Source organism: Chelonia mydas, chromosome 19, assembly GCF_015237465.2.
Source record: "Chelonia mydas isolate rCheMyd1 chromosome 19, rCheMyd1.pri.v2, whole genome shotgun sequence".
Lineage (NCBI taxonomy): Eukaryota > Metazoa > Chordata > Testudines > Cheloniidae > Chelonia > Chelonia mydas.
The window spans coordinates 8,330,818-8,350,190 of record NC_051259.2 but is presented as its reverse complement, the minus strand read 5'-3'; the positions used below and the strand labels follow the sequence as shown (position 1 = coordinate 8,350,190).

Genomic DNA, 19,373 nt, shown 5'->3' with positions numbered 1-19,373 from the left:
ATGCAATCATAATTGTTATCTTATTGGTCAAGAAAGAGTTCCATAGATTTTACCAGAACCTTTTATTAAGTCTCATTTTTGAAGAGCTTACCTAAAGGACAATTAAGTAAACATGCAACATTGCTTATGAAAAATGAAGTTATTATAATTCATAATGTAAGACTCTTTATTTACATGTTTTAATGTGAACAAAACTTTGTAGGCAAATCATTTTGTATATCAGCCAACATCAGGCTTATATTCCACAGTATAAAGTTACAAGTGAGAGAGACTTTTAGAATATATTTAAGCGCCTGGTACATTGAAAAGCCACGCAGTTTCCATTGCGGAGGCAATAAGTGTCTTACATTCCATAAAGCAGCTTTTAATTCTAGGAGTAAAGGAAGGAGTTAAGGGATGATTACAGTTGCAGTATTCTCATATACCACCATTTTAGTAAGAGAGGGAGCAGTCCACTGGTTTCTGTGCATACTTTAAGGGCTTGATTTTGAGAAGTTGTGCCTCAATGGGTGTAGTCAGTGGGTTTTGAAAGTGCTCTCTACATCTCAGGATCAAGCCCTGACCGAAGCGCAGACAAAAATATACTGCTTAAACTATTTATTTGAGAATAAATAGACTATTTTAGAAGTTGCAAGGAGGATTGGGATGTGTGGAAGGTGAAAGTGAGGTGGATATGTACTCTTTTAAAATTCTAATGGTCAGTTTAGCTGTAAATATTTGCTGCAACCTGAATTGTAATCCATGGCATCTCAACCCTAAAAGTATTTTGTAAAGAGCATATAAATTGAAATTAAAACCAGTCCACAGGGCCTGCCCTTGTAAGCATGCTCTAGGCTGTTAAGTGGGTGGGGGAAGTTTGGTTTGATACCTAATTGTGCTCTGTAACTGCTTGGGCCTGAAGACTGCTTAATCGGAGTGCAGGGTTTCTGCAGAGATAGGTGTAGCTTCTGAGGGAGTGCCATGCACTTCTACTTGGTTAACAGGGATGGTGGCTGCGACACAGTATTGAGGAATAATGCAGGGGAGGTGATTTATGAGGCCATTTTAAATATCAAGCACTGAACACATGCAGCAAGTACTCATGAAATACAAGCTATTGGCTATGTCATGAGTGGCAGTAAGACCAACATAATAAAACAAAAATTACACTGGTGAAGGTGCTGCTCCTATGTTAGTGTGTTTGGTCACAAAGTTGCATACTGAGATCACCCAGTGCTGCCTTAACACGGCACACTGGAGCAGCCCAAGCTGTTGTTTTTATATAGGTTATATACACACCCATACACATCACACCGTCACTAGAGCCATTTGTGAGAAAGTTTTAAAAGTGAGTTTTATTGAAAGAAAATGCAATGAACATTTAAACACATCTAAGAAGGGCCCATTAACCCTTGAAATGAGGCTGAACTGCTTAAATCTTTATAAAGAGTCCAAACAGTCTCTTGCCCTACCTAGTAAAAGGGTCAGAGCTATGTGAAAATCTAAAAGCCCCCGGGACCTGGCCAGGGATGGATTTCCCCGTGCAGGATCTGCAGAAGACAGCCATATGCTGTGCCAAGAGTCAGTGGCAGGAGGTGTGTGGCAGGGGCGTGGGTGCAGCACTGTGGAGATCTGTAGAAGGCGGTTATCTATTATTTTTATGCCTAGGAACAGTACAAAAGGTGACTTAAAGTCACCAGACCCCCTGTCCCTTGGGCTTAGAGTTCTGTGCTGTGTCCCTTAAAGGCACAGTAGAGAATCTCTTCCATGGTATCAGTAATAAAGACAACCATGTACTAAAGAGCCTAAATATTTACTCTCTGGGAATTTTGCATATTGTTCAGCTGCAATTTTTTATTTCTTTTTAAATACCACTAAGAAATCCCAGAAGCAGCTATGAAAACAACATTTGAGTAACACAAAGGGCTGTATGTAGCCCATGGCAGGATCAATAACCCAAACGTTGAAGTCAACTGGTAGCTGACTTCCATTATTATAGTAGGATCAGGCCCATTAAACCAGACACTAGTTAATGTCATTTACTGCAGAGGGCTCCAGGATATAGAGAGCTTTAGAATGTTAAACACTGAATTTGTATGCATTTGTGGTTTAGTGCTGATCTATACTGATGTAATATGTTTCTGTGGTTTAATAGCCACAATGTCAGAACGCCTACTGCCTCAGTGATTAAAAGGGAAGAGATATGAGAAGCGAGCATTCTTGCCTCCCCCCATACACCCTCTCTTTTACTATTCTGCTTTGTATCTTTAATGAACAAAAGCCACACATACATTCACAAATAGTTGACTACTGGGGATTGAAAGCCAATGGTACTAAATCAATATCAGGGGGAAATCCAATAAGTTTAAAGTTCTGGCAATACTAGTCCATTAACTTTGTTATCTTGCTTAAGCATGATGGGCAAAAAAAAAAAAAAAAGGCAGATATTTCTCTAGGTTTCTTAAGCTCGAATGTACAAGATACCATTGATAAGCTCTGAATTGTCAGACGTGTCAAGCTAGTGAAGCAGCTCTGTGTAAAGCAGAAATATATAAAGTGGCCATCCACCTGTTCTGAGGTCTTTTATACAATTTTTTTCAAGCTGCTCAGAAAGTACCAAAGCAGTGGCAAGTATTTGCAGGTGTAAGTAGTATTTATAGCCAACAAAGCAAACACTTGATGCAGAAGAACCAATTCTGTTCTCATTTACAATATATTTTACCCAAATCAATGGAATTCTTGTGGATTTTTGCCAGTGAGAGCAGAATCTGGCCCACTGTATATAAATACACAAACCCGCTTTTGCAAATCCTAGGTCCTCTCAGCCCAGTTTGTGTAGGAGTAACTTTGTGCAGTGCACAGAAAGCAATTGCTATTGACTTCAAAGAAGCTTCTGCTTGTTTGTTCAGCCACACTGCTATGAAGATAGGCTGAATTGCACTGAGCAGACTTAAAATTCCATTCTTTAGTAAGACAGATATATTTAGATAGGGGACAAAAAAAGTTAAAGTGCAACTGCCTGAAAAGCAGATGTAAGTTATATGCAGCTGCATGTATTATACTCATAAAAACATATATTTTGACCATCTCCCTTTAATCTGACAAAATTCCTCCCTATTTGCTTCTAACTACCCTTTAGAAGATAGAAAATTAAATATATTTTTCCCTTTATCATGAATGAATGCACAGTGCTGTGTTATTGTTATCCTGCTCACAAGTGGTGAAGCGTGCATGTTCATTTATTCTTGTTGGATTGCTCACAAGTAATGGGCTGCTGCCTTTTTACTTTTGAAGGAAAACAAAACCTCACAGCACTAGGGCTGAGATTTTCAAATCTGCCAAAGGGATTTGGACACCATTGAGCATCCAAATCTTTCAGACAGCTTTGAAAAAATCTGAGTCTGAATCTTTTGTTCAGGAAACAAAACTGAATTTAGACCTTACAAAGAAATACAGGAACACCAAGTTGGTAAATCGAAAGTTTGACCAACTACAGTGCCATTTTCATTTCTTGCACTTCACTGTGTCAATTTCTACACCATCTAATCCAGTCTGTGGCAAATCCTCTGAAATCAGAAAACTGGTGACCATCATCTGTGTCCTAAATTGATGTGCAGTCTAACACAATGGTGCTACAAAACACATTTGACATGCACATCTCACTCAACACTAGACAGAGCGTAGCGGTTATTGAGAAATACAGCACGTTTATGGTCTGAAAAAAAAAAAAAGGTGGATCAGATCATTTACTTCCTTATTCTACTGTTTTATACCATTCCTAAAACACAGTACGGGCAACATTCCTTTGCTTTAGTTCAGTGACATTTTAATGCAATGCTAAAGAAGTGTTCATGAGGTAACCAACATATCAAGATCCAACTTTTTGGAACTCCTTCATAATTGATACATGATAAACCAAATTTTGCCCTTCAGTACTGTTGATTTCAGTTTGTGTTGTACCTACTGCTGGCCGAGCTGAAAAGTGACAGTCATTGTACTTCACACGGCTCTGCATCTTCACAGTGCCAGCTGTCCGGTCAATACTGCCTGTCATTGCATGTTCAAAGTTAGTCCGTCTTTTAAGGTTGCAATGATTTACTGCTAGCTTAGGACAAATGCTTCCAAGTCCACAACTATACAGAGTCCTTTATTCAAATAATCCGTCTTGAAAGTTAAGTTTGAGACTAGTTTTAAACCATACTGAGTTCAGCTGTAACATACTCATTTATATTTTAATGGATCTAAAAACCAAAGCGATAAATAAATAAAGACCACACTCTTGTTGCCCTAAGTCAGCTTCTTAAAGAGCACTCACTCCTTTTTACTGTGCTCCAGCACACGGTAGGGCAGTGCAGAAACTCCTTTGGAACCATGCTCCTCCTGCACTATTGGCAGTGTGGCTGGAGTGTAGATCTCCGCCATGCTATCATTGTTCTCTAGGGCACCATAGGAAAAGGAAGCTTTGAGGTCAGGCTGAACTGCAATTCCTTTGTCGTGCACATTCTGCATGCCTGCGACGGGGGAGGAAAGACAGGGATTAAGTGGTTAGGAAGAGAAGTCCCTTCTTCCTCCGCACTGTTATTGACAAATTATACAATTTCAGGGCTAGCAATTTGCCCTATCAGTTGTGTGAGTGTTAAACCGAAAGACATAAATAACCCTGGAAAATTACAGCGGCTAAGCTCCTTGTGGGCGGGTGATGGCAGTCAGCTATCATTAATTTGAACATCATTTAGTTACAATCCTCCCCTTTCCCCAAAGTTTATTCTTAATCTTTTGAATTTCTGGAGCACCTTTCATGAGAGGGGCATCGAGTGCTTGGAGCAATTAATATTCAGGACCTAAGAATTGATTACTTCATCCTGTGAAGTATAATTATGTTCATTTTTCACTGTATATGTAGTCTTAGTGGCCTGATTTTTCAGGGGGTACAGAGCACCTATAACTCCCCCTGTGGTTAGTAGGAGTTAAGAGCATACAGCATTGTGCGGCATTGGGCCCCTACTCTCTCTGCCTCATCCACTGGAGGACAGAGCTTCTCCCCAACTGGTGTTTGTAAAGTGATTTATAGATTAAAAGATCTGATTTTTATTAAGTTTGCTTCAGATTCTAGACCCGATTTTTATGAACCCTAAGGCAACATCACACCACTCTGGCAGGGATATAGTCCCACTTTAAGGTCCCTTTGCCAACTAGAACAATATAAAGCATCCTTAGCGTAAATGAGAATCGGACCCTCTGTATTCCTTTCAAAATGATTTTGACACCAAAGCTACATTCATCATATCAACCTCATTGTGAAGATTTACACTGCTGGGCTATCAAAGATATAGAAGCAACCCATCATGAAGAGAAAAAGTTATGGATGCATAAACCGTTTAACAAATAAAAAGAAGAAAAAATAATACCACAGCAGCCCAACAGGATGCAACACTGAACAAATGCTAAAATAAAATAAAATGTAGAGCAAAATCAAAACATGACTTTTTATTCTGATAATTGATGTTTAAGAGGCAGAATGGCAAAATATTGGACTTTTCCTGTTACCTGGCATAGCATCCATTGAGATGTATGGTTCAAATGGTATGGATTTCTTCTTGTTTCTTGTGATTAAGAAGACACCTAAAAATGCAATGAGGCACCTGAGAGAGAAGGGGCGGGAAGGGGGAAGAAGAGGAGAAAAAGCCTAGTGAAGTGAGTGGAAAAAAAAAAAGAAGTCAACAAGCCAAGGTTGTTGCTTTTTCTGAATGTTCATCCTGCACCAGAAGAACAGAACACAGAACTGGAAGAGACGGAACCTGCAGAGCAGAGTTACACCAGGGAGCAGTGTCTCTTAGTTGAATAATGACTGTCTTCACATTATTGAGATCCATGCTGTGTGCAACTTGTAATCAGAACAAGTCAACCTTTCCCTTGGCAAAATGCTCAGTTATTAATTTGCACTTATGGGAAGTGCTGAAGTCTTGACGAATTACAGGGGATGGTAACAACCCAAAGTTTGATTCACCCTTTCTAAATTCCGAGATTCAACAGTATAACCTTTTTAGCATATCTGTAGGTAAATGTACTGACAGTTGTCAGCCCTAATTTCTGCAGTATGCTAATGAGAAGAGACAAGGTTAATTAGTACTTTCAGTGGGTCTGTGTTTCTGCATTAATTTGTAACATAGTTTAATGTGTCCCCTGCTTAGAGAGAGCTACTTTAAAAATCAACGCATTGTAACGAGACTCAGTACCGAGATATATAACTAAGAGCTTTACTGATCCTGTCTGCACTGCATGAGTTTCTAAGCAGTACTTGATTGGACTCCCAAAACCCTGTCCCCAGCCCAGCATAAAACCTGGGATGGGTTCTCGGTCATTTATTTGGTTGTTCTAGTCCTGCTTGGAAATTAGGAGGGACACCTTTAGTACCTTACTCTAAATGTTAAAGGGGATAAAGGTAACTGGTATGAAGATTCATGCTTCAGGGCATAAACTGGTCTCCATCTAGGGTCAGGAAGAAGTTTCCCCACGTGGTATAGTTGTTGCACAATTGCGTGCACAACAGAGCTTTTACAACCTTCTGAAGCATCCACCTTGGGCCTATGTCAGAGACAAGACATGGACTTCATGCACTATTTTACATTCTAGTAGGACAGTTTTCAGGGTATGTTATCCTACACACCAATGGAGGCTAGAAGACAAAGCAGTAGTATAAATGAGTCCCAGATATGTTTCAATAAAAAAAATTCATGCCACAGAGGACAATAACCTCCCCCTACCTTTTTAAAGGTTAGCCATATAGAGAAATACATTTCAATTTGCTAACACAGTAAGCATCTGTGTAAATCAGCAATGTTTCATTCACTTCAATAGCACCATGCCAGTTTACACCAGCTGAGGATCTGGCCTGGTATCTTTAAAAACGTACCCTAGTGCAAACATGCATATATGGAGAACATCTTCACCAGTGAAGTCCAAGTAGAAGGTTGCTCCTGAGACAAGAGGAGAGAACATGAACAGGTTTTAGCTTAAATTAGATTCTCTCCCCCACATGACTGAGCAAATATAGCTACATTTTAAATCACTGCTTTCTCCAGCAATCAAATCATTTTTAGGGGGAGGAACGGGGGCCTATAGAAATGCCTGCTCTACACTTAAGTTATACTGGTATAAATCTGTCAGTTAGGGATTGGATATTTTACCAAAATAGGTTTACTGGTACAACACCCTAGTGCGGATGCAGTTATACTGTTATAATGGGGCCTTATGCTGGTATAGTTCATTCCTCTTCCTGTACGGGAATAACTCCACTGGTATAAGTACCTTTAGACACCAGCATAACTCCATCCACACTAGGGGGTTGTGTCACTTTAACTACACCAGTATAATTAAAACAATACAATTTTTATGTTTAGTGAAGCCCCAACAAATAGTAGAGGAGTTTTAGCCCTGGACCTTAGCTACACATCTAGCAAGCATTCAGACTGCAAGACACCCACTCTTTTTATACTTTAGGACAGAGTGAGTAATCCAGTCTCAGACAAGATCGGATAGCTGATTTGGTTTTTAAGAGAAAGTTTTTTCCAACAACCTAATGGGAGAATTCACACAAAATGAAACTGACTACAGAAAACAGCAAGAAAATGCAAGTTATCTTCCTCAGCTAGAAAATCAGGATTTTTCTCCAAAGTCTTTTGCCCTTATTTTAAAAGAACAACAAACCTGATAACATTGCACAAGTGTTTACCTGCTGTAATCGCTGTTGCTGTAGACAGGATGTAGCCTATGCTGGCAATCTGTGATGAGTCATACAGCTGCGAGGCTTGGGTTAGAAACCTTCAAATACAATGGCAAACAATGCAGGTTGATTTTTTTTTTTTTTTTTAGAAGCAGAATAATTCTCAATATGTGTTTCGAAGTTGCTTCTGTAGGAGATAGTTCTTTCCCTGTTTGAAGACACCTCTCAAAAGAATGCTCTCTAGATAAAGATTCTAGATTCTCTTCTTCCTTATACCTTCAGTGGAGTCACTCCTTATCATAGCAGTTTAAAAGGAGAGTTGGACCCCCAAAGGGAAATCCTGGCCCCACTGAAACCAGTGGGAGCTTTGCTATGGATGTCAATGGAGCCAGATTTTTAAAAAGTTTGTATCCACGTTCCTAATACCAGGGTCAGAGGAGAGTGCTGATAATGCTGCTTTCTGTAGCGTACAGCAGACTTGGGCAATAGTGTTAGCGCAGGGCTAACAGTGCTCCCACTGAAGTCAGTGGCAAAACTCCCATAGGTTTCAGTGTGAGTAGAAACAGGCCTTTAATGACAAAACCTGGCTTTCAGGTATTGGCAATCTGTCAGCATCAAGTTTTCATTAACATTATGGTTTCAGAGAAATGGCCAGTATTCTATTTTTAATTACAATCTTGTATCTTTCTTTTAATTCTCAGTACTACGGTTATTATGAAGGATGTGTGTTTACCTAGCAAAGAGATGAAGAACTTCCCTCTGTCAGGGCCAGCATAACAGTGAGCAATTTAATTACCTATTCTTATCCATGTGGGTTGATTTCTAAACATCTTAACTACATTCTACTCCACAGCTGTAAGCCACAACAGGAAAAGAGACCTGATCAACTCACCTTGCTTGAAAGACTGCTGTTGCAACCATGCATACCAACATGATGTAGAATATAGGGTAGCCGAGCTGGAGGCTTCCTTGTATTGAGACAATAATCATGCCTGCTATAGCCTTCACAGTCACTACAGTCATAGATCCTGTGAATATGTAACAAAGCTCGGTTGTAACATAGCAGCACAGACCACTGGATTGTTAACAGGAATCTCCAGCACAACAGGTGGCTGCTAACAAAGCAAAAGGTGACGAGCCTCAGCCTTCCTTCTGCAAAGGACAAAACGGGGAGGAGTGTGATTCTTGACTTCTGTTCTCAGTTCTGCCACTGGTTCACCATGTGACTTTGGGTGAGTCACTTAACCTCTGCATGTGGCTGCTTCCCCACCTGTAGAATGCTGGTATTTACCCAATCTCCATTAATGTTTGAACAGAGCCTTAAGATCAAACAAAAGGGAGTAGAAGGGTACAAATATGCCTTACTTCTGATGGTGTACCAGCTTTATTACTAAAATGGAGAAATTTTCTAAACACAGCTCAAGAATTAGGATTGAGAAAAGTTTCAGAGTAACAGCCGTGTTAGTCTGTATTCGCAAAAAGAAAAGGAGTACTTGTGGCACCTTAGAGACTAACCAATTTATTTGAGCATGAGCTTTCGTGAGCTACAGCTCACTTCATCGGATGCATCGGAGCTGTAGCTCACGAAAGCTCATGCTCAAATAGATTGAGAAAAGCTAATTCTCTTCCCCATTTCTGCAAGCACAAGTCAAGGCAATTCAGAATTAAGGTGGTCACCCTGTCCACGATTTGGTTGCCCTGTCAGGCCTCCAGTTATTAAGCTAGATACCACAGTGATGGATATTACATATATAGCAAAGCTTGAGAGAGCACTGCAGCACACTGAATACTGCTTTCCAAGCACTGGATCACGGAGCTAGTTATACACCAAGTAGAACCTTCAACTCCAAACTCTTTAGCACGTCAGTTTGTTTCTCTGCCTTTCTATTATTTCGTTCACTTGGTGTTTCTTAAGATGACAGATCAACAGGAAGGAAAACGCTAGGGGCGAAATACTGGCCTTAGTGAAGTTAATGGGAGTTTGCCATTGACATCAATGGAGCCAGGATTTTGCCCCATCTCCAGAGCTTCTTCTAGACTCAACATGGATCTGTTGACATAGTATTGTATTGGAGCCCCAAGAAGCCATAAATACAACTGCAGTGAAAGTGTCACAGCTCTTCCTTTAAGACTATAATGGCTCATACAACAGTCACAGTAATCATCTTCCATCCTCCTCTAGCACCTTACAGCTGAGGATCTCAAAAGCAAGCAATTCACAAACATTCATGTAATTTAGATTCCCCAACATCCCAGCCTCCCATTTTACAGATGGGGAAAATGGAGACGCAGAGAGGTCAAATGCCTTACAAAGGTCACACAGGGAGTCAGTGTCAGAGCCAAAAAGATTCCCGGACTAAAAATCCTGTATTTTAGCCACAAGATCATCCTTCCATCTCAGCTGAAGCCATAAGACACTTCACAGTGTTTTGCATACATGGACACAACACATTGTCATTAGCAGGGTTTAGAATCTGACATAGCATCTATTTGGGGGGCTAGATCCTGCCTCCATGAGGAATGGACTGATGGTCCAATATGTCTTGTCCATCTCCACTTGCTTCAACCTGAAATACTATAGCAAGATACAGGCTTTATTTGCTTTTCATAAACATTTCTGGAGTTAATTGCTGTGATTAGCAACATAAAATGCTAAAACATAAAAAACATTCCCCACCGCCAGGAACTCTTCACTCCAATTTGTGATATTATACCACAGTTAGAAAATGTTAAGCACGCATTTGAACTTACCCAGCAATGCTACCAGCAGAAGAATAACTACTATATAGTTTGCACTTTTCCTCTTGTAAAAATATAGCAGCAGGCAGAACAGTATGATTTCTACAAGCTAGAAAAAAATGCAGAAATAAGTATTAGAAAGTGAGGGATGGGGTGGGAAATCCTTTTTCTTGCAGTGTGTGCGGCTTTGATGCTCATGTTGGTAATAGTAATAATACCTAGCTCTTTTCATCATTAGATCTCAAAGCTTTACAAAGGAGGTCAGTATCATTATCCCCATTTTACAGGTAGGGAAACAGAGACAGAGAGACAGAGGAAGTGACTTGCCAAGGTCACCAAGGCAGGCCAGTGGCAGAGTTTGGAATAGAACCCAGGGCTCCTGAGTCTCAGTTCTGTGCACTGCCCGCTAGGCCACACTACCTCTCATAAGCCTTGTAATACTATAGCTTTATTTGATGCCACAGAACTGCCTGGTCCCGTGAAACTTGATGGATGGAAATGATCCTGTGCACATTTTCTCCTATTGTGGTACTGCTAACATCCATCAAAGCTAAGGCAGGATCTAGTAAGACTATAGGTCAAATCAGCCCTGATCTGAATGGATGAGATCTTCAGTGACTTTTGCAAGAACAGTGAAGTGGGAATTTCTGGGGACATGGTGTTCCTTAAAGTAAAAAAACCAAACAAACAAAACAAAACAAAAAAAACCCCCAAAAACCAGGCCAAATAACCCCAATTGTGCACCCAGGTCACTGTTCTCATTCAGCTTTTTCTAAAGAGGTTGAGGACCCAACCCACCACCCATTCAAGTCAATAGGACTCTTTCAACTGCCTTCAAGTGGGACTTGGATGGGGTCCTAATTATGAGAACATTAGGTTTTTTGCCTTCTGGCAAAAGCACAGATATGAATCACAGTACATGGGCATCTTAGGCACAGTTGATGCCAATCTGCAGTCTGTTACCAGGAGTTAACAGTGGCAGGTTGGGGAGGGGGTGGAATATTTTCAACGTGCTTGAATCCTGGCACAATAATTCAGACAGGGAAGGGAAGCTGAAGACCAATCGGTTCTAGAAAATACACCCTCTGCTTTAGATTGTGCATACACATGCATGCTCCAAGCTAGGGAGACAATTATGGGAAAAGCTCTTAGAGTCATTAACAGAGCCAAGTAAGAGTGATGAGAATAATTAAAAGCATTCAAAAACCTGCCTTATAATGATAGACTCAAGGAGTTCAATCTATTTAACTTAACCAAGAGAAGGTTCAGGGGTGACTTGATCACAGTCTATAAGTGCCGACATGGGGAATAAATATTTGATAATGGGCTCTTCTATCTAGCTGAGAAAGGTATAGCACGATCCAATGGCTGGAAGTTGAAGCTAGACAAATTCAGACTGGAAATAAGGCATACATTTTTAACAGCAAGAGTAATTAACCTTGGAATAACTTACCAGGGGTCATGGTGGATTCCCCATCACCGACAATTTTTAAATCAAAATGGGATGTTTTTCTAAAAGATCTGCTCTAGGAATTATTTCGGGGAAGTTCTATGGCCTGTGTTATACAGGAGGTCAGACCAGATGATTACAATGGTGCTTTCTGGCCTTGGATTCTATGAAAATGCAGCAAGTACCTATGAAAATCCATTTTAAGTGAATGCCCCAGCCAGGCATATTTCAGAAAGCATGGAATCCATCCCACATTTTATGGGCCACCTTACCATGTATAAAAGAAACGGCCAGCTGACTAAATGCTTAGTGATATTGTCTCCTGTCATCATCTCATGACTGTTGGGTCCAAACGTTATCAGCAGGTAAGTTCCAACGACTGCCAAACCACAGCCTATGAAGGACAAAACATAGCGTCCTTTGGCAAACCAAGGACAAGAAACAGAAGACATGTTAGTGGATCAGTACAGATGCATGGGTTACACACTGCACATGCATAGTGATCATTATAACTACAGATCATGCTTCCCCCTGGAAATAGTTCATTCCTCCACCCTCTGTGCCCCACTTTCAAAATATTAGAAAAAACAAGCAATATATTTGCTGTGAGCTGAGAACCAAGAGTTAACGCATGATAAAAAGTCTTCTAAACAAATAGGTGAGGGTGAGTGCTAAATTTTGGGCCTAGGCTTCCTGGCAATGCCTCTTTAACAAGGTAGCGTTCATTCTGTCAGGAGGCAGAAAGGCTAAGGCCCCGAATCAGCAAATACTTGCACATCTATGTCGTTCCACTGAACTCTGATTGTGTTTGTGACAGATTGACAATTTCCTGCAATATTCTGAATTAGGTTTAATACCCTTTGCGGTCAATCATGTTAAAAATGTAATTGTGTATGTGTTATTGTGGAATTGTATGTAACTTCACTAGGAGACTGACTAATGTGCTCTCTGGAAGGTATCAGGAACTTCAAAGGTTTTTTTTTTGAAAAAGACAAGTGAGGTGGATTTCCTACAAAATAGTTGGGAGTAAGGGGAATGCAAATGACCCATTTCAAATCCACCTTTTGAAGCTATGCCTGGGGAACGAAAACCCATTGTCTATTGATTATCTGGTCCTGGAAACTCTCGATCAAAGACCCTTGAGCTGTATAAAAAGGTAGATTAAACAGGTTGTGAGCATGCTTGGTCTGAGCTGAAGCTGTGATTAGCTTGAAACCACAAGGAAACCCCTTGGGTGGGGTTTGGAAGGACTGCTCCAGCCAGAGCCCACATTAGGGTTGGGGTGATCTCTGGTAGACTTATTAGTATAGGAGTAGGGTTTTTTAAAATTGTTTTTAATAGGTTCTCTGTAATGCTTGTTATGTTAAGAATAAAATAGGCTTGCTTAGAAAGAGCTGTGGGGTACCTTATACCGGTGGGCAGTCAGACTGTCAACCGTCTCCGCAGAGAAAGCAAGCAGGTCTGCTTGGGTACCCTGTCTCTGCTAGAAACAACATAGTGAAGGCAGGGAACTGTTGAGCCTGGAGATACATTGGTCAGAAGGGAGAGAGACATGGGTCTCCACCCAAGAGAGGTGATGCCAGAAACCTGAGAGTGGGAGCCCTTGCTGAACCAGACAAGGGGGAATACAGGTGCAGTTAATCTGAACTGAGACAATATTTAAGGGATTTTCAGGATCAAGGATGTGCCATCAGCCTCCATCAGATTCCTCCAATAAACCCCACATCGAACTATTTCTAAGATCAGTAAGCAAGGAGGGGACCTTACAGGTTCATTTTCAACAATCAACCCTAGATATGGAAAATCCATTTGTAAAAACAGCAGATAAACCTTTCTACGGAAAAAACATCATTTTAAGCATTGGTGTCCCTTAAACAACTGTCATGCTATATACTATATGAAGTAATGGAGGAAAAATTAAGCAGCATTCAAAGCAGAAATGAAGAATACAGAATAATGGAAGTGAAACTTACTCAGAAAGTCTTTGGGTTTCCACTTTTCTTTAATGAATATAATTCCTATGATTGCGCTAGCTATTAAAAAGGACAAACAAAGTTATGTGCATTGCATTTTCATAAGCAATCTTGAACTGGTACATAAACAAAGATACACGAGTCCTTTTTCTTTACCTATAACAGACACTGCACTGAGTGGCACAATCAGTGAAAGAGGTGCAAAGGCATAGGACGAAAACACCCCCAGTTCTCCCAGCAGCAGAAAAAACAGACCACACCACCATGTCTTGGTCCTGAAATAGGCCCGAGGGTCTTTGGAACCTGCCAGCCGGATGTGGCTATACTTCTAGAAAGGAAAAAATAAAAATTAAAAAAAACCAGATACTTGGGGATCCTTACTGCTTTTTAAGTAAAGGACGCTTGGGAGAGGGTCAATATTTGTTTCATGATACTCACCTGGAGGTTGAGTGCAATACTGATAACTAGATGACCAAATATAGCCAGTAATGCACCGATCAAGTTTTCCTGTAAAGCAAAGCAAACATGCAGATATTAGATTTGCCCCGTGAAGCCAGTGGAAGGTGGGGAGAGGGACAGTCCTGATAGAAAGCAGATTTTTGAATACCTCTTTTTGAGTCTCTGGGTTCTGTCTCCAGATCTAGCCACTATTCCTATATGATCTTGGGCAAGTCATTTAGTCTCTTAATGCCTCAGTTATCCCATCTGTAAAATGGGGTTGAATAATACTTTCCTGCCTGACATGGGCATTGTGAGGCTTAATTTAATGTTTATGGAGCTCTTTCAGATCCCCATCAGGAAGGTAATGTAGCCCTGCACCATGTTCTTTTTTCAGTAAGTAGCACACCTAAAACTCCATTTTCATAAAGGACCTGAGAATTTGGTGTTCACCAGAGTACGGATTAGGCAGGTTCTTCAGCACCTTTCTTCAATTCCAGGTTCAGCCTCTAATAAATATCTTGACTGACCTCCAACTTTCACAACTGGCTGGATAAGAGCTTGCAGGAAGAGATTTAGAATGTGCCTTTTAAATGAACCAGTTAGTCATTCCAGAGAAAAGGGGGTGGAAATCACTCCTGACAGACTAGTGTTTACAGCCCAGCAATACCTTGAACAAGCTAGAGGCAGAATTCAAAGCAACAATGAATGAAAGTCAGGATGAATCACAGAAGAGATGCACATCACGATGCTACCAGAAGAGCTTGGAGTGATCTCTCTCTGTCAAGTAGGGACATTTACCATTTGCGTTCCTCTAGCAACAGTCTAAATCGCATTAGAGCATCATTAACAGTTTTCGTTTCAAACACAGCTATCCAAGGTATAGCGGGTACTTCAAGGTGATTTATTTGGGATAGCTGAGTGTTTGTTCCTCTCTCTCCCTCTCTCCCCGCAACTATTGATATTAAAGGCCTTGGCATTATTTTTTCATGCCCACTCAGGCAGTGGCTTTAAAGTAACGAATTACGTATGTAAGTGGGACAGAAAGCCCTTTGATAAGTTGAAGGTGATTAGGGTGCAAAAGGAGTTTAATAAGCAATGAGTCTCATTAAGTTAACTTCTCCCAGAGTATCCTAGGGTATGTCTACACTGCAATTAGACACCTGCAGCTGACTGCTGCCATCTGACTCAGGGCTTGGGCTAAAGGGCTAGGTCCTGTGTATAGACACAGTGAGGCGCAGTCTCCCTCCCCCCTCACAGGGTCCTTGAGCCTGGGCTCCAGCCTGAGCCCAAATGTCTACACTGCAATTAAACGGCCCCTTACCCCGAGCCAGCTGGCATGGGCCAGTCATGGGTTTTTGATTGCAGTGTAGACATGCCCTAAGAGAACATCCCACTGCAGACAGCAGGAGGGGAACAATATTATAACCCGACCGGATTCCATGCTAAGAAACTCAGCAGGTTCCACTGGTTCATCAACCAAACCTCAGTTTAGAAGGGCATGGCAGAAGCACTGCCTCCACCAAACAGCCCTGGCTGTACAGCTCAGAGTTGCTGGCTCAGGAGGGCCAGACATACTGAAACGTGCCCATGCCAGTTCCCTCAGCAGCACTTAGACTTGCACCGCACTCAGATCTGCATCCCCAGCAAAGAGCCTTGCACAGTGTTTATAGTCGTTCTAGCTGGGATTTTCAAAGGGGCCTTTGAGTCAGCAGCCCAAATCCCAATCCTAACTTCATTAAGATCCTCTGAAAATTCCAGCCTCAGGACCAGTTAGAGAGGAAGGATGGGCTTCTGGTTAAAGGGTTGGGTTCACTTCCCAGCTCCCTGTGTGACCTTGGGCAAGTCACTTAGCATCTTTGGCCCAGCTCCCCAAAGTTATTTAGGCTCCTAACTTCCAATGAAGTCAGTGAAAGTTAGGAGCCTAAGTATCTTTGAGGATCTGGGCCTTAGTCCCTCAGCTCCCTCTCTATAAAGTGGGGGGTAATAATCCTTCCTGTCTCACTTCATCTTTCTTGCTGTTGGTTCTTCAGGGCAGGGACTGTGCCTCACGAGGTCTATACACAGCACCTAGCACCTGAGGGCCCCTAGGCGCTGCTGTAATACAAATGCACAGCACATGATCCGAAAGCTCAGCACATGCAAGACAATATTTATATTTCCAAGCCAGACATAAATCCCAGCGCCATTCAGGTCAAGTTTTACGCCTAATAGGCAGTGCCTTTGATGAAGATCTGACCTTGTAAGAATAGGGATCCTCATGGGGCAGTACAGATACAGCAGCTGTTGCGAGTGGAAGCTGCTGGAGCTGCAGATCTGGGCCATTCCCTCCTTCCATTTTGGTTTATTCACACATCTCCCTTCCGGCTTCCTCAACAACTGCAACCGCTCTTTAGAGAAGAGACTCAGGCACGGCCGGTGCCTCCTGGCCCATCACTTTACACCACTTCTCCTTTTCCATCTTGCTGCCCCTGAGCTAAGGAATGGGCTGGTCAGTGGAATCCGAGCACCCCCACAATTGCTGATCTGCTGCTGTCTCCTTCTTCCCCGCACAGCAAAGCGGGGACGAGACAGTCTCTCCAGGAAGAGGTGTGGATCAATCCGTATTTCCAGTAGGTCAACAGCACAGCAGCTTATATTCCTGAGATTTTAGGCACTAAGAAAGATTTAAAAATAAAAGGTAAATCAATGAACAATAATCACAACACTTGCCACCTGAGAGCAGTGTATTTATAGTGACATGGACACACACAAGTGTCAGGTAGCCAGGTGGTCAACTGGGGGAGGATGGGATGAGAAATTCTGGCCAAGTACACCAGGCAAACCTTTACTCTCATAAGAAGTTCCCCAGAATCAAACTAACATTCAAACACATCAGATGGGACCTCAGTGTTTAAGATTTTTCCTCAAGAGACTCACACAGCACCAACTGCATAGAACTCAGTTCATCTGAGCCGATACTTAAACTGCACGTTGTACTGAAGGCAAATGTTCCTTTGGGTGGTATTAAAAAAGTCAGGCCATCGCATTTGAAGAGCCATAGTCAAAAAGCTTTCTGTCCTCCATGTCCTGTTTTACACTCCTTTAGTGCCTAGTGACCTTGTGTTGTACACCCAGGAGAGACAACATCGCAGGCCCTTCCACCACTACCCAACAGAGATCATAGTGCCACTTTTCATTTCCTCTAACCAGGGGGGCCGAGCCTGCCCCCATTTTGATGAAAGCTTCCCACTGACTTCAGTGAGAGCAGGATTGGGCCCTTAGAGACTTCACGCTCCTAGGGGCAAGAAAAACTCTAGTTGTCTGGGAAGCACCATGCCCACCTGAAGGACCTAGCAGTAGCAGGCACTTTGATAAGCACCTTTCACTGGAGAACATCAAAGCACTTTACAAACACTCAAGAACAGAGACTCACAAAGTGATCCCTTATTATAGCTGGGGAGGCTAAGGCACAGAGCAGTTTAAGGGCCTGATATCTGGAGGTGCTGAGCACCCACAGCTCCCATTGAAACCACATGATCCTGAAGCCAATATAAGCTATGGATGATAAGCACCCCCCAAAAATCAGACCCTAAGTGAGTTGCCCAAGGTCACAGAATAAGTAAGTGGCAAAGATGGGACATGGGCACTGCTCAGTTCCATGCCTCGGCTACAAACCACAATCTCTCTTTCCAAGCCTTAGGCCTATAAAGGATTTACCTGGCCCACCCCCAGTGATAGTGGGTACAACAAATACAGCAAATGCCCTTCACATGCCCAGCAGAGGAAGAAGCAAGCCACCTAGCAAATCAGCTGGGTCAGGGTGCCGAGGGAAGAGCAAGATTTGATTTTTGAATCACTATCCAAGCACAATCCAAATCAGGAGCTTTGCTAGACAAACAAAAAAAGTTCTTCCATGTCACTTCCTGGTTTAGGCAACCCACCTTGCCCTTTCCGGGCTCCTTCTGAGCCTAAAAATAAAACAGGCTGGCTTTTCTTAAAGTAATGCCCAGCAGGAACAAATCAAAATAAGACACATAAGTTCCCAGACCGACAGAAAACATGAATCAGACCAGAAATTATAGATAATTCATGAACTTTCTATTGCCCAGGCAAAGCCATGGATGTCACTCACCCAATCTGAGTTTCAAACACACACTCATCTGGCTTTCCTCTTCGGATCAGTGATGAAGGGATCTCTGCTGCTACTTTACACCCAGGGATACGGATTTGCACAAATTGCTGTTAATTTCTTACCCAATTTAGGGCTGCCAGTCTGCTGCAGTGTTTTGCTCTTCCCAGGGTACTGTGATTTGGTGCTAGACCTGCCAGTCAGTTGGGAGACTCCTGTGTAATTAAGATTACTGGCTGCTAGGCAGGGTGTTAAAGGGCAGGCCTTGCCTATTGGTTGGGAAAGGTAAAGCTTGTTTGAAGTACAAGATACTGAAGAGAGAATAAAAGCAGAGACCCAGAGCTGTGTTTTCATGCCATTTTGTGGGGTGGCCTCTAGTGGCCACAATTTTGTATTTGCATGGAAGCCACTTTCATGGGTGCATCAGAATAAATGGGATGTCATGGCCCAAATGTGCAAGATTCTGAGAGATGCGGAGTACCCTCATCTCCTGTTCATTGCACTCAGAGGGGAGGACGCTGCATTGGGGCTCTGTCTCAGAACACATGCAGTTTTCGTTTTTTGAGGCCCGATCCTGTGAGATGACGAGCACAAACAAACCCCAGTGAAATCGTTGAGAGTTACAGGTGCTTAGCATCTCTCCAATGCAGCCCAAAGATGCACTGGTTAAATGGATGTGCTTTGGAGTCAGCCTCCTGGATTCAGCCTGCTGCACCAATGAAAGGGATTCTGCTGCCAGTGCATTGACTACCATACTAAAACAATAGTCCTAGTAATCGTTAATGCTTGTTAACTGATTTGATGATCAAAGGGGTCTTCAGTGTTCTGATTATATCACTTAATGTTAGACATGATGGGACCGATTTCCAAAATAACTCACTACCCACTTAAGCACTTCCATAAGGGGTCAGATTTTTTTTTAACATGGCACCTTGGCAGCTGCTGGGTGCTGGTGAGCAC

General features: G+C 42.1%; 2 protein-coding genes across 9 annotated transcripts in view; one reads left to right on the top strand and one right to left on the bottom strand.

Annotated features, from left to right (window-relative positions):
* Positions 1–19,373, top strand: part of STPG1 (sperm tail PG-rich repeat containing 1) — a 49,346-nt gene that overhangs the window by 6,849 nt on the left and 23,124 nt on the right. For 4 of the 6 annotated variants that reach the window (XM_037881629.2, XM_037881626.2, XM_043532134.1 and 1 more), the window contains one exon: positions 8,404–8,481. The exons of 1 other annotated variant lie outside the window; for it this stretch is intronic. The gene's annotated coding sequence lies outside the window, so the exon portion shown is untranslated. Of the gene's footprint in view, positions 1–7,035; positions 8,482–19,373 lie in introns of those variants that run through there. One more of the 6 variants, XM_037881628.2, reaches the window with a different exon arrangement.
* On the bottom strand, positions 48–18,706 carry NIPAL3 (NIPA like domain containing 3). 3 transcript variants are annotated; one of them, XM_027830190.3, is made up of 12 exons: positions 18,539–18,706; positions 16,542–16,958; positions 14,303–14,371; positions 14,021–14,192; positions 13,865–13,924; positions 12,164–12,309; positions 10,454–10,550; positions 8,595–8,730; positions 7,712–7,800; positions 6,893–6,956; positions 5,527–5,621; positions 48–4,490 (listed from the first exon to the last, which is right to left on the bottom strand). In XM_027830190.3, exons 2-12 carry the CDS (start codon positions 16,638–16,640, stop codon positions 4,291–4,293), a joined length of 1,227 nt encoding a protein of 408 aa, XP_027685991.2. In that variant the 5' UTR covers positions 16,641–16,958; positions 18,539–18,706; the 3' UTR covers positions 48–4,290. The 3 variants fall into 3 exon arrangements, with proteins under 3 accessions (XP_027685991.2, XP_007068097.2, XP_027685992.1); XM_007068035.4 differs by having other exon boundaries at positions 18,417–18,676; XM_027830191.3 differs by having other exon boundaries at positions 12,164–12,285; positions 18,417–18,650.